This window comes from Corvus hawaiiensis, chromosome 9 (assembly GCF_020740725.1).
Source record: "Corvus hawaiiensis isolate bCorHaw1 chromosome 9, bCorHaw1.pri.cur, whole genome shotgun sequence".
Lineage (NCBI taxonomy): Eukaryota > Metazoa > Chordata > Aves > Passeriformes > Corvidae > Corvus > Corvus hawaiiensis.
This window is the reverse complement of record NC_063221.1, coordinates 32206936-32234483: the sequence shown is the minus strand read 5'-3', so window position 1 is coordinate 32234483 and position 27548 is coordinate 32206936. Positions and strand designations below refer to the sequence as shown.

Genomic DNA, 27548 nt, shown 5'->3' with positions numbered 1-27548 from the left:
AAACGGGTGAGGTGTTGGGGTCCCTCCCCTGCCGTGTAGCCCTGGGAGAGGGGCCCTGAGGGCACAGACACGGGGTTTCCTGCCCCTGCTCAGCCTCGTTCCCATTGGTTGGTTTGTGTTCCCTGCGCGGGCAGAAGGACCCTTGGTCCCGTGACTGGAACAGTTCCTCGGCAGAGCTCCGGCCATGCGGCTGGAGAAATAAACATCTCTGAAACAGCTATCAAGAATCTGTCTGTCCGTATATATTTCCTTTCCACGGGACTCCTGGTTTGATATATGCGTGTTGCAGGATCCCCACTGCAACACTCAAGTGTTTCTGGCAACTCCCCATCTAGTTTCAGCCGTACAGGATGATGTTCTGCATCCATCATTCCAGGGTAACAGGGGAACAGAGCATGAATCCTTGAGGTATCCAGTAAGTAAACACCAGAGACAGAATCCCAGCCTGGTTTGGCTTGGGAGGGACCTTAAAGCCCATCCCATCCCATCTCTGCCATGGCAGGAACACCTCCCACTGTCCCAGGCTGCTCCCAGCCCCAATGTCCAGCCTGGCCTTGGGCACTGCCAGGGATCCAGGGGCAGCCCCAGCTGCTCTGGGCACCCTGTGCCAGGGCCTCCCCACCCTCACTGTAAAAGTCTGCCTAATTCCTGATCTAAATCTCTCCTCCTTCAGTTTAAAACTATTTCCCCTTGTCCTGCTGCTAAAAGGTGATGGCAGGGGGTGATGAGCTCATTCTGGGTCATGCAAAGGACCGTTCGAGCAGACAGAGCTTGGAGCAGGAGGCCAGCAGCTTCCTGAGGGTGGGATGGGTACACAGCATCCTCCTCTGGGAAAGGGAGATAGATGGAGGGGAGCAAAACTGGGAAAACTGCTCAGCGTGAATGAATGTGATGAATTAAACTTGTGCTGATGGAAGAACAAAGCATTGCCCAGAGCCGTGGGGATGGGAGAGCAGTGGGGAAAATGTGATGGTGAGTTTAGGCTGGAGAGGAGAACGCTCCGGGAAGACCTCAGAGCCTCTTCCAGAGGCTAAAGGGGCTCCGGGAGAGCTGGAGAGGGACTGGGGACAAGGCATGGGGGGACAGGACACAGGGAATGGCTTTAAGCTGGAAAAGGGTAGATTTAGACGGGATATTGGGAAGGAATTGTTCCCTGGGAGGGCGGGCAGGCCCTGGCACAGGGTGCCCAGAACAGCTGTGGCTGCCCCTGGATGCCTGTAAGTTTCCAAGGCCAGGTTGGAGCAGCCTGGGACGGTGGAAGGTGTCCTCGCCGCGGCAGGGGCGGGCCGGGCCGATCCCCGGGCCGGTGCCGGGCAGCGGTGTGCGCACGGCGGTGCCAATCGCGATCCCGTTCCCGCTGCCGTTCCCGCTGCCGGCGCTGGCGCGGCCCGGGCGGGGCGCGGGGAGGGGCGGCGGTCACGTGTGGCTGCCCGGTTAAAGCGGCCGCGGGCGGCGGGAGCGGCACAATCACGGCTGGGGCGGCGAGCGGGGCCCGCCCGCTGCCCGCGGCCCCCGCTCCGTCCGCAGCGCCCCGGCCCGCGCAGCCCCGCCAGCATGGCCGGGGCCATCATCGAGAACATGAGCACCCGCAAGCTCTGCATCGTCGGGGGCATCCTGCTCGTGTTCCAAGTCATCGCCTTCCTGGTGGGAGGGCTCATCGGTGAGTGCCGGGGGCCGCTTGCCTTCCTCCTCCTCCTCCTCCTCCTCCTCCCGCTGCTGCCCGCTTGTTCAGTGCTGGTTACAGTATCGCTGACTCGCTCCCATGATCTCATTACCCGCTTTTGTAGCCAAGCGATCCCGGCTCCGGGCCCTTTGTGCCCGTCCCGCGGCTGCTGCGGGGGGAGCCGGCCAAGGAAAAGTTTTTGTGCTGCTTTCTCTTTTTTTTTTTTTTTTTTTTTTTTTTTTGGCCTGGTTTCAGCCTGGACTTAAAGAAAGAGGGAAGTGGGAAAGCTTCAGTATGGCGACGGATCGCGCAGGGAGCCTCGCGTTTCAAAGTTGGCTTAGAAAATAATAATAATTTATTTTTTTAAAAGGATTTTTCCTCCCTTCTTGGCGCTGCACCTCCCCGTGCCTCGGCCGCGGGAGGAAACCTCGCCCCTTGCCAGAATGAGAACAACAAAAAAAATATTAATAAAAAATCTAGGGGAAAAAAAGAAAAGAAAAAGGGGAATGACTGGTGGGAGAGGGGGTCCCGGCTCTGGGGTTTTTTGGGGGACTCGCCCTTTGTCCGGGCTCGTTTCTGCGGGGGACCTCCCCACTCCCTCCCGATCCCGTTCCAGGAGGGATCGCCGCTCTTCCCTTCCTCCTCCCGGCCTCTCTCAGGACGGACCCCTTCCCTTCCACATCCCGATCCTCTTCCAAGAGGAGCCCCCTCCCTTCCACCTCCCGCTCCTGCTCCAGGAGGGACCCCCCATTCCCGATCCTCTTCCAGGAGAAGCTCAAATCCGCGTGGGCTTGGCCTGGGTTTTCCTGCCCGTGGAAAACCCTCGTGGCTGCGAGCGGGGGATTAAATCCCCTTCCCCGACACCCCTCGGCTCTGGGCCCCCCCGGCTCCGCACGCTGAGCTCCGCACCGGGCACTTTAAAGCCCAGATTTTGTTTATTTATCCCTGAGCATTCCCAAAGGCAGGGATATGGGAACTGGGACACAGCCCTGCGGCGGGGGCTGCCTCCGGCGAGGGGAGTTTTCCCTGCGGGATGGAAGGAGGAAGATGGAGGAGAGTGAGTTTGGGGCAGTCCTGGGGTTTTTTTAATTTTTTTTTTTTTTTTTTTTTTTTTTTTTTTACTAGAAAGCAGCTGAGTTCTGCGCCGGCTCCTTGGAATGATGGGTTTTCATTTCCAGGGTGGGAATGTTGCCCTTCTGTCCGGGAAGGACTGTCCAGCCCTGCGGGGGCATCCCTCATCCCTAGGGCAGGGCCGGCTCCCCCGGGGTCCACCCCCTTCTTCCCGGGCAGGGTCCGTGCGGAGCTCTTGGGGTTTTCAGGAAGAATCGGGGTCAACATCACTCTGAAACTTTGTTGCACTTCGTTGGGAGAATAAAGTTGGGATGCTCTCCCTGTTTGAGAGGGATTGAAGGAATAGCTCTCACCCTTCCTCAGGAAGCAAATTCCGTGTCCCTGGTGCCCATTGGTGCTTTGCCTTTGTGAACCCTCTAATTACCAGCTTCTAATAACCATAAAATTCCATTAAACATAATTGTGGAAAGCTTCCTCACCTCCATCTCAAGGGATTCACTGGCACATCTTGACTAAAACCCAGTTTTACTGCTCTTGCAGGCCTGAAACCACACAAAGTTTATCAGGATTAGCTTTCTTCCTTCCTTTTTTTTTCTCTTTAAGAGCTGGTTCGAGAGCAGGTTACTGAACCTGCCGCTGATTCCTGAGATAAAATGTCTTGGCCTGTGCTATGCAGAGAAGCCAGACTTTATCTTAAAAGGGTTTTTCTAGCAGTTTCTTGCTACTAAGTTTAAATAGTTGCTTGTTCCAAAGGCTGGTGTGCTCAGAAAGCCCCGCTTGTGCTGGCATCTGGGAACAGATGTGACAAACAGATGCTTATGGTTGGCTTTACAGGGGAAAGACAAATGTTTCTGTTCAGTTTTGTAGGGATTCAGAGATTAAAGAACTCAAATTCTGTTGGTTCAGTTTTCCAGCTGGTTTATGCCCTGCTTTCTTGGCTGCTGCTGCTGGGCATCCACGATGGGTCTCCCAGGTGGGGCTGGAAAGCTGCATGGACAGGTTGGATGGGCTGGGGCCAGCAGGGACAGGGATTTGGGGCTGAGTTCAATGCCATGCACAAGCTCAGTCACTCCAAACTGCTGGAATTCCTGCGCAAGCTCAGTCACTCCAAACTGCTGGAGTAAATGCATCTTCTGTCTGTGGTCAAGTCCTAGGGGGTGTTGCCCCAAAAGTTCTTTAATTCCTGGAAATCCCCACTTCTGATCTTCCCTCAGATCAAACTGCTCTAATCAATCATCCAAACAGGTTTTTCCTCTGTACCATTCACCCTTTCTGATGCATTTAAGGAGTTTAGAGGCTCCTCCCTGAGCCAGCAGCTCCCAGCCAGCCCTCCTGGGAGCTGGAAATCCAGGGATATTTGGTGCTCGTGAAACACTAAGTTCCATGTGTAACCTAGGTGTGGTCCCCAACATCTGGCAGGGTGACACACAGCCTGGGAGGCTAGGCAGCTCTTCCCAGGACCCTGCCTTGTTTTGGACTCCCTGTATCCCTGGAAACTCTGATCCAGGGGCTTGGGACCGACCCCTTTAGTTGTTCCCAAGCACGTGGTGTTTCCTGCAAGGAATCCCCTCGTGGTGGGCAGTGGGTCGGTGGCCGGCGTTCCGAAGGGACCGGAGCCGTGCTGGGAGCGCTCCCAGTGCCACCCCACAGCTGCTCCCAAGGGTGACACCAGGTGGGGTGGGAGCAGAGGTGGCACTGACACAGTGGCCCTGCTCTGGTTTGATGCAGCACACCCAACAGACACCAAAATCCAGTTATTTTGGTGTGCCCAGGTCTAGACAACCCAAAATACGTACACGAGTGGGACAGGGCTGCAAAGCCAAGCCAGCCTTTCCCCTCGCAGGCACTTAGGTCATGTTTCAAAACAATGACTAAGTGCTCTATTTTAACAGATCCCTCGTGCCAGTCCAAAATACCCAAATGCAGCAGTTGGTACCTGATACAACCACCACAGAGCTGATTTTCCTCACATCAGGGGGTTTCTGCCACTGCTGGTTCCCAGCTCGTTTTCAGGCAGTCAGTGTGTGATGCCAGAGTTTTAATGCATCTTCCACATTTCCAACAGCTCTTTCATTTAGCAGCGGGAACCTTATCAGCTCTCAGGTGGGATTTGCTCAGAGCTGGCTGTTGGCAAAGCATGAGATGCATATGGATGGGAGACATTCCCAGGGCAGGAGAGGGTAGCCAGGTGGGGGTCGGGCTCTGCTCCCAGGGAACGAGGGACAGGATGAGGGGAAACAGCCTCAAGCTGTGCCAGGGGAGTTTTAAGCTGAATATTTGGGAAAATTTCTTCATGGAAAAGGTTGTCCAGTGCTGGTGCAGGCTCTCCAGGGCAGAGGTGGAGTCCCCATGCCTGGAGGGAGCTTTGCAAAGCTCAAAAGGGAGAAAACACCCCAAAAGAGAATTTTATTGAGCTGTTTCTTTGTTGTGCTATGGTAATGAACTGTTGGCTCCAGAAAGTGGGGCTGTCACTACTTCAGACCCCATGGAATTCACGGTGTCTGCTCCCTTCGTGGAAAACATCTTGTTTAAAGGTCACGCTTCTGGGCTGTGTGTGATGTGTTCAGTTGGGATGCAGCAGTGGGAGACAGAACATGATCCATAAAATTAGTCCTAATGCAGCCTTGTCTCCACTATCCGCTGTAAATGATGGCATGTGTGTATCACAGGAGAATGGGATCCCCAGGAATGGTTTCTGTTACCGTTTGTGAGGAATGAGGCTGATGATAATTTACAGCCATGCCGGCATTCCCAGGAGCCCTGCCTGCTCTGCCTCCTCTGGATCCAGCGTGGCTGTCCTGGGATGCCACCAGGCTTGTGCAGGCTGGGAGCTGTGAGAGCCCTGGACAAGGCATGAGGACAAACCTCACACCTCCAAACCCTGGCTGCAGCGTTGGGTCCCTCAGGACAAGAGAGACCCTGCGGGGCTGGAGCGTGTCCAGGGCAGGGAAAGGGGCTGGGAAGGGGCTGGAGCCCCAGGAGAGGCTGAGGGAGCTGGGAAGGGGCTGGAGCCCCAGGAGAGGCTGAGGGAGCTGGGAAGGGGCTGGAGCCCCAGGAGAGGCTGAGGGAGCTGGGAAAGGGGCTGGAGCCCCAGGAGAGGCTGAGGGAGCTGGGAAGGGGCTGGAGCCCCAGGAGAATTCCTGAGGGAGCTGGGAAAGGGGCTCAGGCTGGAGCAAAGGAGGCTCAGGGGGGACCTTGTGGCTCTGCACAAGTCCCTGACAGGAGGGGGCAGCCGGGGGGGGTCGGGCTCTGCTGGCAGGGAACAGGGACAGGAGGAGAGGGAACGGCCTCAGGCTGGGCCAGGGCAGGCTCAGGGTGGATATTGGGGAAATTCCTTCCTGGAAAGGGCTGTCCGGCCCTGGCACAGCTGCCCAGGGCAGGGGTGAGTCCCCATCCCTGGAGGGGTTTAAAAGCCCCTGGGGACATGGTCAGGGTGGCCTTGGCAGTGCTGGGAACAGTTTGATTCGCTGGCCTAAGAGGGCTTTTCCACCCTAAACAATTCCATGATTCTCACAGCTGGACCAGCTGCAGCATCCATCTGGCTGTGCCTGTTACTGGGAATTTTGACTGGGATGTTCCAGTGGAGGTCACCACAACTGCTCCAGGCCAAAGCTGAGCTGGGACACACCGGTGTCATCTCCCGACAGCTGCTGGGGTGGAAGTTGTGTGTATGGAATCTGACTGGATTTATGTGGGTTTGATGCCTCTTGGTTGTTTTGAAAGCAAAGCTTTTGATTACAAATTACCTTTCCCTCTGGGAAGCTGTTGGTGTCCCTTTATAGTTACCTTTGCATCCTAGAATTTTTGTATATATAAAGTATTTTTTAAAGGAAAATAACCCCACATGTCTGTGCAGCAACATCCCAGCTTCAAAAACTTCTCAGAAGGGAATTTTCATTGACTTACTTTATGTGAGTTACTTTAAAGGTCCTTTCCCAACTCAAACTTCTGTGATTCTAAGGATGCCTTGTCCCAGATCATAGATTCTTGGTTCAGACAAGCCCAGGGAATGCAGGAGAACTCTCTGTGTTGCAGGCAAATCCAGAGCAGGTTCACACGCAGGGAAATGCTGGGAGTCCAGTGCCCACCCGTACACTTTACAAATTTAACTGATTGGAAAAGTGGAGGGATTTATTTAGCACATGAGTCCTCTGGGCTGAGAGGATGGATTTAAGGAGGTGCAGGTTCACTGCTCCCTTCCCTGGTTTAGGCTGGAAAAAACAGAATTGTTGTGACTGGAGGAGCTCAAACTTCCTTGTGTGTCTGGCCCGGAGAGATAATGAGTCATGTGTGGCCATGGCTGAGCAGCTCTCCACAATCCCAGCTCATTATCTAAATGTCTGATTTGGCTCCTGAGCCGCGAGTTTCCAGGATTTCATTTTCTTTCCTGGGATTTCATTACCTTCCTCGGGCTGAGCTGATCTTTTGACAGGGGAGGCGCTCGGATTTCCAAGGTATGGATAGGAAAGAGTGTTTCAGGCTGGGGACAAAGAACATTTTTGTGTGCCTGACTTCCTTTCATCCAGGGCCTCTCCAGGAGCTGGTCGGTGCTCCGTGGCCATGAATGCCAATGGATCCTCTGTATAGACACATTCCTGCAGGGCTGCAGCCTTGGCAGAGGCGCTGGGAGCCAAGGAGAAGCAGACACGAAAGGTCATGTCTGTTTAGTTTAGGTCTGCTCAATTCTTCTTTTGAAGAGCTGTAACTGTAGCTGAATGGGCAAAAGTGCCAGAAATTGAGAGTTCCCAGGCAGGAATGTCAGTGCTGGGGCCTGAGGAGCTGGGAATCCTCTGAGGTGCTGGGTTTTTCTCTTTTCACAGCTGCATCGCTTCCAAATGCAAACTTGGGAGAGCTCAGGTGACAAGTTCAGTCCTCCTGCTGCTCCCCTGTTCTGTCGATTTAAATGTGACCTGAGCACTTCCCAAGCAGTGGTCCTGCTGCCTCCCTGCCCTTTGTGAGGGAAAGCCATTACACAGGAAGCCTTTTCCTTGGTAAATAACACTTACGGCCTTTGAAGTCAGGCTGTAACTCCCTGATAGCCTGGGAAAGCCTTTGAAGGGCTCAAGGTGTCCAGTGGGGAAGGGCCTGGACCAGCCCATTCACATGGAGATGAAATTCCTCACATATCTGAGCACGGGCAGTTTCCAAGGTATCTTATCTTGGGGAGTGTCAGGCTCAGGAGAAAAGCTGCTGGATAACAACAGCTTCTCCTGCTCTTTCGGATCTGTGTGCAGGGATTTCATACCTTGGCTGGGCGTTGCAGGAAATGCATCTCATCCCATTGGAAAACTGACTTGGAAGAAGATCAGGCTCTGTGTGGCAATCAGTAAAGCTGTTCTACCTCTTTTTTTTTTTTTTTTTCTTTCTTTCTTTCTTTCTTCTTTTAAATAAAATATTTTTGAATATCCATTTCTGCATTTAGGGAGCTCTGCTCGTGCTCACCTCATTTGCATTCGTTGCTGCTGTTGAATATGGATGTGAATTATGGAGATCATTCATTTAGTTCTCCCAGCAAGTTGTGCCTCATAAGATTTCCCTGCTTTGTGACTTGCCTGGGGCTGAGGGAATAATTCTTTATCTCTGTTCCCCAGGAGCCCTTTGGCTGCTTATCAGGGAGCTGGGAATCCCCTGTTCCCTCAGTTCTAAGGGCTCTGGGCACGGCTGCTCCTGCAGCTCCTTGGGAACTGATTTATTGGGAAAAACCTCCAGTTTGTGCTGCTTTCAAGAGGCTTTGCTGGTAGCAAGGTTGCAAAAGTAACACTGGAGAACAAACCTCGAGGAAAAACACAACCCTTGGGACGTGAGAGTGCCCAGGAATATGTGACTGGATGGTTGTAGAGTCTCAGAATCCCAGCATGGTTTGGGTTGGATGGACCTTAAATCCCATCTTATCCCACCCCTGCCATGGGCAGGGACACTTCCACTATCCCAAACTGCTCCCAGCTCCATCCAGCCTGGCCATGGACACTTCCAGGGATCCAGGGGCAGCCACAATATTTCTGTTCTGATCCAACAAGCTTGGGTTTGATGGTTTGGACAGGCTCACTTTAATGGTCTGAAACAAAAAAGAGAAACCTGTAGTACTGAAAAAAATATCTTGGAGATGACAGAAATATGGGGCTTTAAAGGATTTTGGTCTGGATAAAGCTTGAAGTCAAATATAAGAAAGAAAAACGTTTCCCAAGGGGGAGTGGGCTTCCCATAGGCAGTGGGCTTCTTTAAATATAGTTATTCTGTGTATAAAAGCTGCTGCAATGTTCCAAAAAGCTTTGTGAAATAAGAACTATGAAAGAAACAGTAATTAAAAGGCTCTGTGTCACTCAAATATATTAAACTGGTGGCATCGAGGTCAGGGAAGAAGGAGGCAGAAAAGAAAAATCCATGCTGCAATAAAGACATATTTATAATCCTGAGTGTATATACGGTGTTATTCAGGTTCTGGCTGTTCCAGTTGGAAAAGCTGGGTCTGTCCATGATAAATTAGCTTGTTTATTCCTACCCTGCAGTCACTTAGGGTAATGAAGCAGAAGCCCTTTGTGTGTGCTCACTGGGAAGTGCTGGCTGGCTCCGAAGGGGGTAATTGAGTAGAAAAGCAGAATGCTCCCGGTGCCGGGAGAAGTTAAATCCCCCCGAGGTCAGGGGGATTCAGGCTTTAATCAATGTGGACACAATGCAATTGAGAGTTTCCAAAGGGCTTGTTTATGGTGCTGGAGCAAGGGTCGATGGTTAATGGGAGTGCTGGAGGTGCTGGGATGAGAAGGTGCAGGATGTGTTTCCCAAGGTGAGGGCTGGTGGAGGACTCAGAGGGGATGGAAATCCTGGAACTTGTGTGCAGGAGGAAGGAGGTGATTGAGGCTTCATCACAGAAGCTTTTTGAAGATCTGCTTAATATATTGAAATTAAAATACTGAGTGATGGTGGCTCTTGCCTGAAACTGGGTGTACATAACATCCCCCCAAAAAAATGCTAAAAATTGAGTTCACTCGTCTCAGTAATTTTTTTTACCTAAAGATTTAAGTATAAAACCAGAAAAGCAGTGTATTTTTTTTTTCTTTGAGGACTAGCTCCTGAGTGAAGCCCCTTGAATCTTATTTCCTGCTGCCCTGGTGGGATCAGGCCCTGAGCACCCTGCCCTGACCTCCTGGCTGAATGGAAAGGATGGAATTCCGTGCAGGATTGTTTCAGTCAGTGACACATGGCTGAGGTGGCCCTGGCAGTCCACGGGAAGCCCTCCCTGGGCAGTGGTGGCCGCACTGGTGAAGGTGTCCGGCTTTCCAAGTATTTGCTGGCTAAAACCATCACAGGGAGCAGCAGGATCTGCTCTGCCCCTGTAATCTGGGATACACTTGGGATTTCTGCAGTGAGCTGGGCACCTCCAGAGGCCCTGCTGGAGGAGATGCAGAGGCAGAAGGGAAGCTTAGGATAGATATTGGGAAGGAATTGTTCCCTGGGAGGGTGGGGAGGCCCTGGCACAGGGTGCCCAGAGCAGCTGGGGCTGCCCCTGGATCCCTGGCAGTGCCCAAGGCCAGACTGGACAGGACTTGGAGCAGCCTGGGACAGTGGAAGGTGTCCCTGTCCGTGGCAGGGGGTTGGATGAGACAAACTTTAAGGTCATTTTCAACCCAAACCAGCCTGTGATCCTGTGGCAGTGCTGGCAGCTCCAGCACCTCCTGCCCTTGGCATTTGGCACTGCTGGTGTCCAACCCCCTGGCACGAGGGGTCTCTGCCTCGTGGCTGTGCCAGCCCCTGGGGCCAGGACTCCTTCCTGGGTGCTCCTGCCTGAGCTGGCTCCCAGAGAGCTGCACTCCAAGTGGCTTCTGCCAAACCTTCCTCTGGAAGCCCTGCTCCTCTTACTGCAAGTGGTACCTGCATTCCTGCAGTTCTCGTGGCAGGAGCAGCCCGGAGCACGAGGCTGATCCAGCGTGTTATGCACACAGAGCTGTTCAATTATTTACAGGCTGACAGAGATCCTGGAATCCATGGAGCTGCTGCATCCCCCAGACTGGGGGTGGTGGGGCTGGGGGCAGCAGGGCTGGGGGTACCAGAGCTGGGGGCAGCGGGGCTGGGGCAGGGGGGCTGGGAGCAGCGGGGCTGGGAGCAGCCCTTGGCACCACAGCACAGCTCCAATCCCTCGGTGTGAGCTTTGTTTTGCATAGCACTTTGTAATGCTGTTGGCTGACTTGGCTGCAGCTCCACAAAGCATTTTTTTTCCACTTGGTTCAACACTCACTTGGATTTAATGGGCCAGGAGCCAAATCAGTAATGGAAGCCAAGTGCCGACGTTTGTTTGGTGCGCGATTCCCGACGAGGAATATGTATAGTAATTGTCTCATGCTCCTCAAAGCTGTAACTTTGGCAGAGGGGAGGCTGCAGGGAGCGTGCCAAGTGTTTAAAATCATAATCAGGCAGTGATGAAAACATGTATTTATGGCTATAATGAGTTGCATCAAAGCAAGGAACATTCGGCTTCTCTGTAGAGGGAACGATGTCTCTTAATTCAGAAATGCCTTCGAAATCACCCAGAATCTGTTGGAGTTAAAGAGCTCAGAGAGCTCGGCTGAAATGCCTGGCTTATTTCACAGCAATATTCCCGATATTTCCTTCCAGCCGCAGTTTTAGCTGTGGTTACTGGGCTCTGCATCGAGGCATGGTGGAGGAATCAACATTTATTGTAGTGTTTTATGCACTATGGGCACATCATGAGCGTTCTGTAACCTTCGACTTGCAGCTTCATTTGTGTTTGTTTGTTGAATGCTTCGTTTTATTCTACTTTGCTGTTTCTTGCTGCAGTATTTAGGGTGGATATTGGGAAAGGTTCTTCCCCCAGAGGGTGCTGGGCACTGCCCAGGCTCCCCAGGGAATGGGCACGGCCCCGAGGCTGCCGGAGCTCCAGGAGCGTTTGGACAGCGCTGCCAGGGATGCCCAGGGTGGGGGTGCTGGGGGGTCTGGGCAGGGCAGGGGTTGGACTCTGATCCTTGTGCTTCCCTTCCCGCTCAGAACACTCCCTGATTCTGATATCAAGAACTTGTTTGGTTTTGGGGTTGCTTTAACCTCCAAGTGTTGTGTCATTCCCGGGGGACGGCTGTATGCAGCGAGGGTTTGGGATGTGGCAGTGCAACGGATCCACCAAGCACATGTGGATTGAGATGAATGAATCTGGGAGTACTCATGGAATCCTTTCAGCTGGAAAAGCCCTCTAAAGTCGGGGAGTCCAACCATTAACCCAGCACTGCCCACCATTGCTCATGCCAATTCCCTGGAGCCCACCCTTATCCTGGCACCCCTGTGCCTTTGGAGCTGGAAGAAACTCAGTGCTGTGAAAAAATGGAAAAAATGCAGTTTATAAACATTTGGCTTTTGAGTAACTTCCTCCCGCCTGGCGTTGAGTCACCTCTCCCTGCCCGTGGGAAGCTGTGTGGATGTCACCCTGTGCCGAGGTGGCACGCTGGGGAAGGTGCTCCACAGGGCTCCTGGCTGCCATCCCAAACAGCTCCAGAGCTGCTGTGATGATCCTGCTGTGCCCAAATTACAAGGGAGCCAGGGCTGAATCATCTGGGTGTAGCAGTATGGGGCTGGGGGCAGCAGGAGGGTGAAGCTCACTCTGGGGTTGTTTTCCTCGTTGGAATGTTGGAAGTTTGTGGGGTGGTGTTATTGCTGCTGGAGGTTTGGGGGGGGGGCTGTGATCTGCAAGGAAAGTCCTGGATTATCTGTCAGAATGAGGGTAGTGACAACATGAAAATCACCTTCTGCAGTCTCATTTCCCATCCCACTCACTGCTCTGGAGGAAACCTTCCTGCCCAAGGAGATGTGTGGCCTTGCATGGTGCAAATCCCCTGGGTAAATCCTGCCCTGCCCTGCTGGACCACGAGGTCTGAGATTAGTTTATCCATCCAGGTTTCTCTGGGCACATGCTTTCTGTGTGGATTTGCTTGAGTGAGCACAGAGGAAGGAAAAGATTTCAGTAAATCAGGATGATTTTGTGTGACTGAGACCGAACCAGCAGATCCCAGCTCTTCAATTAATCCTAATTTGATCCCACTACAAAGTCAGTAATACATCTGTGGATGTAATAAACTTAATTACTTGACTGTGAGATCAAAGAGCTGTGAAGGAGCAGCACTGGGTGCATGTTTTAAATTGCCTTCAAAGAGTCGAGTGGGGAGCTGCGAGTTTTGCTGGGGAAACCACTGTATCAGATGTCTGAAGATGCTACAAATGTGGTTCTCTTGCATTCCCAGCTCCCAGCCCCACGACAGCTGTTCCCTACATGTCAGTGAAGTGCATTGATGTGAGGAAGAACCACCACAAAACCAAGTGGCTGATGCCCTGGGGACCCAACCACTGCAAGAAGCTCAAGGACTTTGACGAGGCCGTGAGCCGGCAGATTGAGGCCAACGACATCGTGTTCGCCGTGCACATCCCGCTGCCCAGCAAGGAGATGAGCCCCTGGTTCCAGTTCATGCTCTTCATCATGCAGCTGGACATCGCCTTCAAGATGGACAACGACCTCAGTAAGTGACTGGCACCCGGCAGGTGCTGCCTGGCTCTCATGTCCCACTGTGCCTCCTCTAAAGGGGTTCTTACCTTGGGCCGTGAGCTGTGTGGGTGCCACGCACAGTGAGGTGGTGCTGGAGCGTGTTCTGAACCTGGGAATTGGTGATCCTGGAATGGTTTGGGTTGGGAGGGACCTCAAAGCCCGTCCTGTTCCTTCCTGCCATGAGCAGGGACACCTTCCACTGTCCCAGGCCCATCCAGCCTGGCCATTTGACAGTTCCAGGGATCCAGGGGCAGCCCCAGCTGCTCTGGGCACCCTGTGCCAGGGCCTGCCCACCCTCCCAGGGAACAATTCCTTCCCCATATCTAACTTAAATTTCCCGTCTTTCAGTTTGAAGCTATTATATAAATACTAAATAAATATACAAAAAAAACCCCAAAATGCAAAAAGCCCACCCAAACTCAAAAATAATGCTGCAAAAAAACCTGCAAAACTATGTTGAGAGCAGCAAGGGCAGGACTGCTCTGGCCCTCCCTGGAACAGAAGTTGTCCATGTGTGTGCATGTTTTAAAGTGTTTGGGGAAAATCCCTCTCTAACTATAAGCTACAGTGAATAAACAATTTGCTTTCCAGACTGGTTGAGCTGGGGTGTGTGCAGCTCCTGCCCTGGCTCCAGCCTGGCTGTTGGGCTGGCTCCATGTTCAGGGATCTGTGGAGTGGGATCAGTTCAGGGAGTTAGTCAGGGTTAGGAGCTTTTTTAGCCAGCTTTGTGTCCTTGACGCCCTTCCTGCTCAGCATGGAACTGTTCCTCCAGCTATTTATCCCAGAATCCCAGACTGGTTTGGGTTGGGAAGGACCTCAGAGCTCCAGTGCCACCCCTGCCATGAGCAGGGACACCTTCCACTGTGCCAGGTTGCTCCAAGCCCTGCCCAACCTTGAGCACTTGCAGAGATGGAGCAGGGATTATTTAATGCATTATCATTCAGATAGGTTAGAAATGAGATTGTAGAAAGCTTTCACCTGTGTTCCTATCCCTGTAATTATCTCTGAAATACAGAGAGACAAGTTTTGTGCCTTTATTAAGGTCTCACCTCCTTACACTTGGATAGATGATTGCATTAGGGAAACAGCTCTTTATTCCAGGGATTTTCAAGTTGAACCACCGTGCTGGAGTCAGGAGCTGGCTGAGCACTTGGAGCAGGCTGCTGGAATGCTAAACCAGCTCCTGGCAGTATTTCTGCTGCAAGAGCAGAGCCTGTGCTTCAGTTTTGTGCCCTTCAGAGACTGAGTCCTGCGAAGGTGGGAGGTTTTTTTCAGATCTCAAAGCAGAAAAGCTCATCTTGGGCCACCCCCTGGGTAATAAAAAGAAGGTTTTGGGATTTTCCAACACTTTGTGCCAAGCTGAAGGCAGATGTAAATTAAGTGTGAAATCTCAGGAACTAGTAACACATTTATTGCTTGCTAGATTGTGTTATAACAGCTCTTAAGGAAATAAACAGAAGACTTGTTAAGCTGAACTAATTGCATGTGTGGGTCTGTCCCCTGCTGTTAAATGAAAGGGCCTCATTGATCAGGTGATTGGGATCAGCTCCTCTAAAGGGGCAGTGATAAGGATGTGAAATAACCTCATTTCTTCTTTTAAAGCAACAATTCAAGTTTCTTCCCTCTGGGGCTCTGAGCCCTCCAGGCCTCCTCCTGCTGTGGTCGATTCCAGCAGGGGCTGGTCCCAAACCAGGGCCACTCCTGGAGGGCACCGCAGCTGCTGAAGCCTCCGGTCACTGTCCTAAAAACTGTCTTGGAACTACCTCGGATCATCCAAGAAAGCAGCACTGCTGGGAGCTGCACAGGCTTTATCCTCCTGAAGGAGCTGCTGCCTGGGGCACATCCTGCTCTCCTGGCTCCTGCAGCTCCACCCCAGGGTCCCAAGGTGCTGTGCAGGGTCCTGGGCTCTGCCAGTTCCCCTTGGCCTTCACCAGGGATGTTGCTGAGCCACATCAAACTGTCTCCTGCTTTTTCCTCGAAGGCCCTTGGTTGTCCTCTTCCCCTGCAATCCCTAAGCAAGGCCAACGCACAGAGTAAACCTGAGTTTGGTTTTTCCAGGATGCGGCAGCCCTCCTAGGACAGGGAAGCTCCGGGGCAGGGCCAGCCGGGCTGGGCCTGTTGGGAGGTGTCAGTGACTCATGGCTGACTCCTCATCTCCAGAGAGCAGCAGTCAGACCCTGGGTCAGCTCTCCTCATCCAGGTCCTGTCAGCTCTCCTCATCCAGTCCTGGGTCAGCTCTCCTCATCCAGGTCCTGTCAGCTCTCCTCATCCAGTCCTGTGTCAGCTCTCCTCATCCAGGTCCTGTCAGCTCTCCTCATCCAGGTCCTGTCAGCTCTCCTCATCCAGTCCTGTGTCAGCTCTCCTCATCCAGTCCTGTGTCAGCTCTCCTCCTCCAGTCCTGCGTCAGCTCTCCTCATCCAGTCCTGTGTCAGCTCTCCTCATCTGCAAGGGTTTTCCTGGGACAGAGGGGAAGGGCAGCCCTGGTAAGGTGCCCTGGAAGAGCCTGGCAGGGGCTGAGCCTCCTGGAATACCCCGTGGGATCTGCACCTTTCGGAGGATCAACCAGCCCTAATCACCTTCACCTTGGGAACTCCCTCTGAACTTCCAGTGGTTTTGAAATACAGATGTTTTTGGAATGTTTTTGGAAAACACAGATGTTTAGAAGCTGAGCTACTTCCCTGTGTTTCTCCTTCCCAGAAAGCTGGGAAAGACTCAGAGTGCTCCTCTGAGGAAGAGGCTATTTCTGTGCTGTCCCTGTCCTTTCTTGATGCATTGTGCACTCAATTATTAAAACCCCTTCCCAGAACTGGGAAAGAAGGGGGCCAGAGGAAGGAGATGGAGTTTCTTTGCAGCTGGAAAGCAACTGTGTACAGTCAGAGGGCTGAGTGCTGCAGCCTCCTTTTCTAATTCATCCAGCCTTGGGCTTTTTGGTAGGTTTTATAATTTTAGGGAGCTGCTGAAGCATGGAAGTGTAATGGAAATAATTCCAGCATTTCTGCTTGCCTGCCATAGGCTTCTCCCCAGCCAGCTGTGTTAGTGTGCAGCTGGCACAGAGCCCCCTCCTGAAACAACTCTGCTATTTTTAGGCCATTGTAATATGAGTGAAGATATCCTGGGCAAGTATTGTCCTAAAAAGTGGTTCATGGAAAAGATCCTGGGCAGTAAAATGCCAGCGGGAAAAATTACACTGGTGGTGCTTGGAGCACGAGCAGGGAGTCCCTCACTGGGGGAGTCACAGGGCTCAAGGCTGGGAAGCCTCCAGGAGTGTGTCTTGTCCTCATTTGGGCTGGAAGGGGCCTTGAAGCCCATCCCATTCCACCCCCTGCCATGGGCAGGGACACCTCCCACTGTGCCAGGCTAAAAGCCCCAATGTCCAGCCTGGCCTTGGGCACTGCCAGGGATCCAGGGGCAGCCACAGCTGCTCTGGGCACCCTGTGCCAGGGCCTGCCCACCCTCACAGGGAAGGATTTATCCCTAAGCTCCAATCTGACCCTGCTTCCTCTCAGTTTAAGGCTGTTTAATGCTGTGCAGGAAAAGGGCACCCTCCCCTCCCCAAAAAATTGTCTATTCACAATCTCTGTCTGATTAATGTGAATAAGGCATGAATCTTCTGAAAATTTGGTTCTCTGTCACTGTCCTTATTTGTTCCTCAAAGACAATGGGAGTTGCTGATGGAAGGCTGACATAGGATGATCATGGAATCATGTAGGTTGGAAAAGACCTTTAAGATGGAGTCCAACCACTAACACGGCTCTGCCATCAGTCTGCTGTGCTGAAATCTATGGATATATGGATATATCTATATTTTATGTTGACAGCCCTGAAAGGTCTTTGCACAAAACTCATTTCCAAGGGGAGGTGTCACCCCAACGGAGAGACTGATGGAATTCCAGAGGGAGCTTCTAATCCATTGGCCTGGAAAGGCACACAGCAGTTCATCTTCTGCCTTCTGGTTTTCATACTCGATGGCAGCAGCAACATTTGGACTGCAAAGATGAAATAACTGAAAGCTGTTTTTCTTGGATTTAATCCCAAGCATTCCAGTTGGTTTTATGGCTTCTGAAATGGAGTTCATAGTTCTTTTTAGCCGGGCCAAGTTCAACCTTATGTTCCCATTTATCTGTTTTGCTGGTCTCCTAAACAGTGGATCTGAGATGGCAAATCCATGTTTCATGGAAACCCAACTCCTGGCAGCTCTGGAAAGGGACTGGATATGGATCTGGATGGTATAGATCACATGCACCAAAAATGCTCAGAAAAATCCTGAAGTGTCCACATCAGATGCACAACCCGGCCACCTCCGAAGGGCGTAAAAATAGAACTCCAAACCACAGATCCCATCCACGCCCCTTCCCATCCGGTGGGATGAGTGTGCCACCACATATTCCCAACAAAAATATAGCTGAAAAGATGGGTTCTGGAGCCATCTCCCAACACTCCTCCGTGGTGGATGGTTCTGGAGCCATCTCCCAACACTTCTCCATGGTGGATGGTTCTATAGATTTTCCAGCCTCAGCTCTCAGAGTTTGGTGCCCTACAAAAGGAGGCTGGGCTGTAACATGCACATGCTCGTTTTGGAGCGTGTTCCTTGTTCAGAGCTTTCCCTGGGATCTGTGCCTGGTAAACAGGAGGATTTTCCAGCTGGTGCAGCTGGTACAGACTTGCCTCAGGTTTTTGAAAGTGTTGGTGTGTTGCTCCTTGGCAGCCTCAGCTGCAGCTCCAGTGCATGAACTCTCTCAGTTACGGCTCCTCAATGAGCCCGCTCCAGCCTGAACAAGCCTGTTGCAGCCTCATTCCGTCCTGGCAGCAAGGACCCCCTGGCAGTGTCCTGGCAGGAGCACCTTTCCAAGCAGTTGTATCCCAGACTGTCACTGTGAACAGCTCCAGGAGAGGACGAGCTCCTGGCCCCACACGGATGTGTGACCTTGCCAGGCCATGAGCTCTGTGTGTGTCACTGACGTGCGAGTTGGGGCATCTGCAGAGGCAGGAACGAGTCAGGGCAGGTGTGGAGGAGCAAGGGAGGGCTCCAAAAACCTTCTGTAGAACAGCTTAAGCTAAACAAGACACATAGAAAACATCAATGCTGTTGTGTGCAGCTGGTTCTGAGGCTTTTTCCAGCAAGGCCAGCGTAGCTCAACTTCAGTTCGTTAATTGTCTTCATAAAGGAGCTTTGTGTAGTATTTTTAATTACTCTGGGAAGCTTCTGAGCCTCCTGTCTCTTTGCTGTTGCAGAGGAAAACGCAGAGATCACCCTGGATGTGTCGCTGGCCTATCGCGACGACATGTTCAATGATTGGGAGGAAATAGCACATGCCATAGAGATCAGGAAGCTGAAGTGCACCTTTGGCTCTCCAAAAGTAAGGAATTTGGATGACACTGGTGGTGGGGATGAGTGGGAGTTGTCCTCTTCCAATCACAGAACCATGGATTCGCCCTTTCCATGAAAAAAATTTCCCCAATATCCAACCTAAACCTCCCCTGGCACAACTTGAGGCTGTTTTCTCTTGTCCTGTCACTTTTTACCTGGAAGAAAAGGCCAATCCCTCTCTGGCTCTCACCTCCTGTTAGGGAGTTGTGGAGGGTTTGTCTTGGGAGCCTGCCATTAAAGCCTGAAATGTGAACCTGTTTGAGGTCAAACCTTATTTACTCAGTGATCCTAAACAATCAAACTTGAGGAAAAATGTCCCTCAGCCACTGTCTCGCACAGGCTGGAATTTGCAAACAGGCCCTGGGTGCTCCCAGTGCTCCCAGTTTGAGGGCTCCGTGGTGTGCTGGTCCCTGGGGGCTGAGGGCCATGGTTCTGCTCCCTGCCCTTCCTGCAGACCGTGGAGTCCGAGGGCCGTCACTACGACTGCGACTTCCTGCCCTTCATGGAGATCGGCAGCGTGGCGCACAAGTACTACCTCATCAACATCCGCCTGCCCGTCAACGACAGGAAGGGCATCAACGTGGGCATCGGCGAGATCAAGGACATCCGCCTCGTGGTGAGTGTCCTGTCCGCCCTCTGCCACCCAGGATGTGTGCTCGGGCTCTGCAGCTCCTGGCCCGAGCTCCTCTGCCTGCAGTGGCACCGTCCTGCTTCCCAGGGGATGCCCTCTCTGCCTGCTCTTCTGAGGAGCCCTCCCCAGGCCTCCAGAGCTGGCCTCTTCCATGCCTCCGAGCTGCCTGTGTCCTCTGCTTCCCACCACAGTCTGCCTGGGATGCAGAGTCCTCCTTATGGATAGGAGCTGAGGAGGAACAGGAGAGTTCAGAGGGGGCCTGGTCTGTCCTGGAGTTGTCTGTGGCCATGTCTGGGAAGGCTGTCAGTGATCCTTGCTCTGCCCGCCCTCGAGGCTTGGTGAGCAGGGATGCTTTTCCCAGCTGGAGGCCCTCCCACCCCGGCTGCGGTGGCTGCAGACGGCGGTGGGAGGACGCGTGGCTGGAGAAACATGTTAATGAGCCAGTGCTCTTCCCACCAGGGTGACTTGGCTCCATGAGTATCTCGTTACTTGTCTGGGAGTAATTCCGCCAGCTTTTTCCATGCTGTGTCAGAATTCCCTCTCTTCCTCGCCGTGGAAGCCGTGTCTGTTGGCATTTGTTCTCAGACCTTCTGGAACCTGCCCAGGTGGCCTGGGGGCTCACCTGTTCCCTGTCCATCATTGGCCAAACTATCTTTGGGATGCACTTCCATGTGTGTGCCTCTCCTGACACTGCCATGAGGAGAAGCACAGGATGATGATGTTAAGCCCTGTACCCTGGTTTTCCTCAGGGCATCCATCAAAACGGAGGCTTCACCAAGGTGTGGTTCGCCATGAAGACCTTCCTGACGCCCAGCATTCTGATCATCATGGTGTGGTACTGGAGGCGGATCACGCTGATGACGCGCGCTCCCGTCCTGCTGGAGAAGTGAGTAGGGGCCTGTGGTGGCCCAGGGGACCTCGAACAAGGGGACCCCACTGAGGTGATCATTGTTCCCAGGCAGAGCCCAAGACTGGGGCATAGGAATTGTCTCTTCTCCATCCCCTCCCTCCACCCAGGCACAGTGGGAGCTGGAGACCCCACAGCTTCTCTTTTCTTTCCCATTAAACCCACGGAAAAGGAGGAGCTGCTCGGAGGAGCTCAGTCCTAGGGGGTTTGGTGGCAGGAGGTGACACTTCCCAAACGGTGCTGGATTTCCACCTGCTGCTCTCCACGCACAGCTTTGGCTTTTGGGGCTCTGTCCTTCCCTTGCACACTGGACAGAGATGGTGTTTGTGCCTCTCCAGGGTCATCTTTGCTCTGGGAATTTCCATGACGTTCATTAACATCCCCGTGGAATGGTTTTCCATCGGATTTGACTGGACTTGGATGCTGCTCTTCGGAGACATTCGACAGGGCATCTTCTATGCCATGCTGCTCTCATTTTGGATCATCTTCTGCGGGGAGCACATGATGGTGGGTACCACACCTGTGGGAAGGTGGTTTCCAGCCCCGCTTCCAGGAAAACCTGGCAGCTCCCTTGCTGATGGTTGGAAATCATGCTGTGGGGACTTGTACCAGCTGAGGGGACTTGAGGCTAACTTGCTTTTCCTTTTTCTCCTCCTCCCAACCTCGTGATCAGGACCAGAACGAGCGGAATCGGCTTTCGGGGTACTGGAAGCAGGTTGGACCCATTGCTGTGGGCTCCTTCTGCCTCTTCATCTTCGACATGTGCGAGCGGTGGGTGCAGCTCCACTCCCAGGCTCGGCCATCCCGGAGCAGAGGTTCCTGGTCACCTCCTGCAGCAGGGACCTGCAGCACAGCTGGCTCTTCCCATGCGGAGCCTTGGGAAAAGATTCTTCCCCCAGAGGGTGCTGGGCACTGCCCAGGCTCCCCAAGGAATGGGCACGGCCCCGAGGCTGCCAGAGCTCCAGGAGCGTTTGGAAAGTGCTCTCAGGCACAGGGTGGGATTGTTGGGGTGTCTGTACAGGGCAGGAGTTGGATCAGTGATTCTTGTGAGTCCTTCCAACTCAGGATATTCCCTCACTCTATGATTCCCAGGCTGCAGAGTGACCAAGGGGCCCTCTGAGCCTGTTGGCCTCTGATACAGTTGGTGATTTCTCTCCTCTCTGCAGGGGAGTGCAGCTCAAGAACCCCTTCTACAGCATCTGGACCACCGAGGTGGGCACAGAGCTGGCTGTATCCTTCCCCTGCTTTGTGGGAGAGGGAGGTGCTCCCTCCTGCCAGGTGCCTGGGAGGTGTGGGGAAACCCCCTGCTTTTGGGTGGCCAGGGGTGGCTCAGGCACTGCAGGAGATCACTGGGGAACTGAATATGGGAATCACCTGGATCATGTTTTCTAGGATTTCTTGTTAGTTTGTACCATTTTCCCGTAACTTCCTCTGCACAGATGGCCTTTATTATAGTCGCAGGGATCTGCCTGTGCCTCTATTTTCTCTTCCTGTGTTTCATGGTCTTCCAAGTGTTCAGAAACATCAGTGGGAAGCAGTCGAGCCTCCCTGCCATGAGCAAGGCTCGCCGCCTTCACTACGAGGTAAGGGCCCTCCTGGTGGCACAGATTCCTTTTTTTTAAAAGATATTTTGGACCTCAGAGTCTGTTCTGAGACCTCCTTTATCCATAATCTCATACTTCCATTTCTCCTCCTCTAATATTAATTTTTGTGCTTAGTGGCGAGCGTTGCTAAGACCAGCTGGTATTTCATGGTGTAAATTCAGATTGTTGGGGTTGGGTCATTTCCTTACAAAGGTGCTGGAAGGTCAAAGCAGAACACATTCCCCCCATTATCCCCGTTTTTAGCCCCTAATTTTGTATATTTTTCTGTCCTACCTGATTTGCCTGCTGCCAGCCCCTAGGAACTCACCCTCAGTGCTCAACCTGCTTCTACAGGGGTGCAAATATTTATCCCCAAAGTTATTCTGTTAAACCGTGGTCGCTTCTGCTCTAAATAAATCATTATCATCCATCGTGAGTTCACATAAAAAATTTAGAAAATTGGACTTGAGAGAATTTGAAGCAGATACGGAGTGTTTTTCCCTCTAGCAGGAGGCACAGGAGTTCAGCTCATGGTACAGAGTTGCTGATGCAATGCTCCACATCCAGACATCTGGGGAGCACAGATCTGGTGTGGAAGAGTTAAATTAATAGTCCTTTGTTGTCGTGGTGTGGCAGGGTAATTACGCAGACACTGACATTTCCACCTAAATTCCAGAACCAGGCTAAAAAAACCCACGCACTCACCCAAAACCAAAAGAATTTGTAAGTAAAACTGTAAAACCAGTGAAAGCAGGGGTGGTGGGCAGTGGGATTTCCAGCCAAGGAGTTTGTCTTGAAATCTCCATTCTGTGATAGCCAGCCAGGTTTTCCAGACACTGGAATCGCTGCAGCTCCCTCCCAGCCGGGCTGGGGATGAGGATGAATGTGGTGAGACCCTGAGCCCACGCTGAGACACCGACCCGCCACGTGTTTGTTTTACAAGAGCCGTGAGCTGTCAGGCTGTCCCCTCCTGCAGCCTTGCTCACACCAGTGTGCCACCTCTTCCACTCAATTAACTGCTGCTCAATCAGTCACCGAGCAAATGTCATGGAAAGGCAGCGCTGTCCAGACGTGCCCACCCCGCGCGGAGCTTCCGGCAGGAGCGCAGACGTGTGGGGAGCGGAGGATATGGGCTGTGCTGAGCACGGCACGGGAGTGGGTGGAGGTTGTTTTGCTTTGGGGTTTCGTGGGTTGGACCCTTGTTTTATTTTTTATTTTTTATCCTCGTGTCTTGTCTATCCTAAAACCAAAAATGGGTTTTGTGGATTCTGTTAATGTGACCAGTGACATTTCTCTCTAAACAGGGGCTGATTTTTAGGTTCAAGTTCCTGATGCTCATCACCTTGGCCTGTGCAGCCATGACCGTCATCTTCTTCATCGTGAGCCAGGTGAGGGAGGGCTCTGGGCTTCCTGGGAGAGCATCAGCCGCCGCTTCCCAGCCGCTCCCGACGCCGGCTCATCGCTGGTCAGACAGGACTGGCCTGTTCTGAGCACGTTTGATAACAAGTTGCTTTTGAAGAAGTTGTTTTCATTTATTTGAAGCTCTGCCATGCAATTGCTGAGGCTGGAGCCGGCACAAAGGCCCTTGGCTCCCAGCGGCGTTGGGGCTGCGCCGTTCGGAAAATCGGCCAACAGAGTTTAGTCATTTCTGAGAACTCAGCGAGAGGAAAATGTTCTGTTCACACTGAAACACTCGGGTGGCTTTGTGTGCCCACGGAGATGTGACAGCATCCAACCTTCCCTGGGTTGACTTTGCAGCCCTGCTGTGCCCAGCAGTAGCTGTACCTGTTTGTCCTGAGCTCTGATGTCGCCTCCGTACGAATGAGCTTTTATCACTGCTTGAATCATGGAGTCACAGACTGGCTTGAGCTGGAAGGGACCTTAAAGCCCATCTCATGGACAGGGACACCTCCCACTGTCCCAGGCTGCTCCAAGCCCCAATGTCCAGTCTGGCCTTGGGCACTGCCAGGGATCCAGGGGCAGCCCCAGCTGCTCTGGGCACCCTGTGCCAGGGCCTGCTCACCCTCCCAGGGAACAATTCCTTCCCAATATCCCATCCAGCCCTGCCCTCTGGCAGATGTCCCTCCATCCCTTGGCCCCAGTCCCTCTCCAGTTCTCCTGGAACCCCTTCAGGCCCTGCAAGGGGCTCTGAGCTCTCCCTGGATCTTTTGCTTCTCCAGGTGAACACCCCCAGCTCTCCCAGCCTGGCTCCAGAGCAGAGGGGCTCCAGCCCTCGGAGCATCTCCATGGCTCTGTTTTTCAGCTACTTTAGTTTTCTTCTTGGCCTTTATGCTTTTCTTTAACAGAAAGCAACACTTCAGCCTGAGCAGTCTGTGTATCTTCAAGGAATATTAATATTGATGATATTTTCATGGATCTTGACAGCCCTCAGCATGTAGCAGGTTGGTGCTGTCAGCCTGGCCCCTCCTCAGCCAGCCGTGCTCAGCACATCAATTCCCCCATTATTCACGCTGGTTTTCCTGCTATAAAAGGTCTATTTCTAGCAGTCGGATGTCTTGGGATGTCCCCAGGTAGTGCCCTTTGTGTGCCAATCTGTGCTGAGCACATGGTTGTGGCAGGGGTATCACAGAGCACAGCAGTTCGGTCACATTAAATGAGACATCAGAGTTGAAGGAGTCCTGAGGGAATAATTTTGTCAGGAGCATTTTTTCCCTGCAGACTGAGTCTGAAGTGGAGAATCCCAGCCTGACTTCTGCCTCACTGAACCTGTTACACTCCATTTCCTGCGTCCTGTTGAATCGATGCTGTTCTCACTGATTTACTCCAAGGCTGTATCTTTATGGAATTTGCTCTTCCTGAGGGCCTGTCTGTGTCTGTTTACTCTGGACAGGTGACAGAAGGCCACTGGAAGTGGGGGGACATCACGATCCAGGTGAACAGCGCCTTCTTTACCGGCATCTATGGGATGTGGAATCTCTACGTGTTCGCCCTCATGTTCCTGTACGCGCCATCCCACAAGAACTACGGCGAAGACCAGTCCAATGGTAAATGTCCCCAAATGACCTGAGGGCTCTCATGGGGACAAAGAGATACAAAGTAGGGGGTGCCCTCTGTGCATTTTTTTTTGGCCCAAGTGCACACTCAGTGTGTGAAAAGTTTTGTAAATGATGGTTTGGGTTCCCAAGCAGGCATTTTAATTAATGGCTGGGTTAGGTAGGTTTGACTTTTAGCCAAGGCTGGCTGGAGCCTTTGGGATGGTTTTTGTGCCTTTTAGCATTGCCCAAATGGAACCGTGTAGCTCAGATGGAGGGATGAGGAGTGGAGAAAATATACCCTCCTGTCAGGGAGCTGTGCAGAGCCAGAAGGTCCCCCCGAGCCTCCTTTTTCCCAGGCTGAGCCCCTTTCCCAGCTCCCTCAGCCGCTCCTGGGGCTCCAGCCCCTTCCCCAGATCCATTCCCTTCTCTGGACATGTTCTAGCCCCTCAATGTGTTTCTTGTGCTTCTATTTAAATAACTATAAATAAAATAATTTATAGGAAGGTTGCTGGTCCGTGGCTTAGGCAGCTGAAAGCCTGGAGGGAATAAATAGTCCCATATTTTATTGTGAGACTGCACTAAGGAATACCTTTGTTTCTCAGGTGACCTGGGGGTGAACAGCGGGGAGGAGCTGCAGCTCACCACCACCATCACCCACGTGGATGGGCCCACAGAGGTCTACAAGCTGGCTCGAAAGGAGGCTCAGGAGTGACACGGAGGTGCCTCAGCAGGGACCAGCCTGGGGTGGGGAGCAGAGGACACACGAGTCCCTCTGGCAGGAGACCGCTCTGGCTGCATCCGCTCCTCGAGCACCCCGTCCCTGGTGCATTCACAGAGCAGTGACAGCGAGCAGAACATTTGTAACTCTTTACTATGGTGTAGTTATTCCTGGGGGGAGGGCTGTGTATATTGTGTTACACTCGGGCACGTAAAACCCTGCTGGAAGGGCACTGAGGTTGCAAAGTCGCGCATCCAGATGTGGGGCCGGGGCAGAGCTGCCGTGGGGCTGGTCTGATTTTGCTGTGTGTCCTGGTGCATAAAGGTGCTGCAGGAGCACGTGCTCAGTACTCTGGGTTTACTCCTGTGTGCAAATGACACAAGGTGTTGGTTGTGGGGGGAGCCTTGTTGTAAAAACATTTAATTCCACCACTGTAACTGTATGGACCCTTGTCTGAGTCTTAGGTGCAGCCCTACAGCCATGCTCTGTCACTGGATGAAGCACAGCTGGGAGAGGAGTACGCTGTTAGTAAGGTTTTAGTAGAAGCAGGGACTGCTTTCTCAGCAGGTTTTACAGCTGTTTGTTGAATACAGGGAATGTCCAGCCTGGATGCTGAGCTGAGTTGCAGGAGAACAGAGCGCTCCTGACTCAAATTCCCAAGGTGCTGATCCCGCAGCCGGCTCCTTCCTGTTCTCAGTCCCTTTGGCTTCCCGTGCTTTTGTGGCCTCCTCCACCTTCCCCTTTTGTTATGGTGCATCCCTGGGAGCTGGGCAGTCTCGCTCCATGCACTGCCGGGCTGGAGCAGAGCTGGATTCTTCCAGGGATTATCGGACTTGAAAGAATCCGCTGGTCACGCACTAATGTGGATCTTTGCTTTCCCAGAGCAGACGCAGGCTCTGGGCTCACTCAGCCCCATGCTGGGAGGCCTTTGGCAGAGAGTGGGGAGTGGGAACTGATCCGGGGTGGAGGCTTGAGCTGGACCCTGCTGGGACCAGTTTGGAGAAGTGAATGTTGGGGAAGGGTCTGTGCTGCTCAGGGCACACCTTCCGTGGCCTGGAGCATCCAGAGAGCCTCATGAGCTGGCAGTAGTAAATGTCTGTGTTAACTGCTGGTAACACGTAACTCCCAGTTTTGGCCCTACAAGATAAGAAGCTGCTGCTGCTGCTGTGTGTTGCTGAAGGGTTAGAGAGGAGGCAGAGAGGGGAAACTCCTTCCTGTCAGCCCAGGTACCTGGGGGAATCACGATTCCCACTCCAGAATTTATTCATTTACCACAATCCATTTAGTAAAGCTCAAGACTGTGAAAAAAGAGAGGGTGGCACCACAAGATCACCTTGCACGGGGTTTGGTTGCTGGGCACCCCAAGTTGTGCACCATCACATGGGGCTCGTCCAGTCAGGATGTGTCACACCAGACACACTGCCAAAAAGCTGCTCCATGTGTATTAATTGGAGCCCCTATAGGATTTTCCTAAAGCAATTCCATTTGTTGTGTTCACCCTCACCAGGGTCCCAGCTTCCCCTGCCCCTGGAGGCAAAGCAGCTCCAAGCAGTGTTCCTACTTGGTAGTAGTTACTCCATTACAGAGTGAATTACATCAACGCAGATCCCCGTAACTCCAGAACGTTCCCAGCTGAACGCTCGACTTTGCAACTTTACCATCCCTTTTCCCTTGGGTTCTTACGTGATATTTATGTTGTTCCCATAGCTGTGTCCGTGGATTCTTTTCCAGCTTAGACTATAGCAGTGCGTTTTGTAAAGGCACCCCACGAACAGGGAGCCGCAGCTTTCAAACCAAATTTTGTGTCAAACACTAACAATTTGTTTACGGGGCGCGTGTACGTGTGTGTGTGTGTGTGGGTTTTTTATTTCTTCATTCCTCAGCCCTACTCATATGTCTCGGAAATAGTCCCTGGGTCTTATTAAAATATATCCTTTCTTTTTGTTTAGGTTGAGTTCAGTTTTTACAGAATGCTTTAAGCAACCTGGAAAACACGTAGTTTTGTTAATTTAAATAAAATATACAATATTGTGGATTTGTTGCTGGAATTTCTCCTCATCTCCAATCTCCTCTG

General features: G+C 52.5%; 1 protein-coding gene across 1 annotated transcript; it reads left to right on the top strand.

The window, feature by feature from the left end:
* Nucleotides 1–1480: 1480 nt before the first annotated feature.
* Nucleotides 1481–27509, top strand: WLS (Wnt ligand secretion mediator). Its single transcript, XM_048313043.1, has 12 exons — nt 1481–1660; nt 12973–13245; nt 18504–18628; nt 19094–19255; nt 20020–20156; nt 20516–20684; nt 20851–20948; nt 21344–21407; nt 21617–21760; nt 23065–23148; nt 24612–24765; nt 25359–27509. Exons 1-12 carry the CDS (start codon nt 1555–1557, stop codon nt 25466–25468), a joined length of 1626 nt encoding a protein of 541 aa, XP_048169000.1. The 5' UTR covers nt 1481–1554; the 3' UTR covers nt 25469–27509.
* The last annotated feature ends 39 nt before the right edge of the window (nt 27510–27548 follow it).

Coding starts and splice junctions, on each gene's coding strand:
- WLS (XM_048313043.1), top strand. CDS start 1,555: ATGGCCGGGGCCATCATCGAGAACATGAGCACCCGCAAGCTCTGCATC. Junction 19,256..20,019: donor TCAAGGACATCCGCCTCGTG/GTGAGTGTCCTG, acceptor GGTTTTCCTCAG/GGCATCCATCAAAACGGAGG. Junction 20,157..20,515: donor GCTCCCGTCCTGCTGGAGAA/GTGAGTAGGGGC, acceptor GTGCCTCTCCAG/GGTCATCTTTGCTCTGGGAA.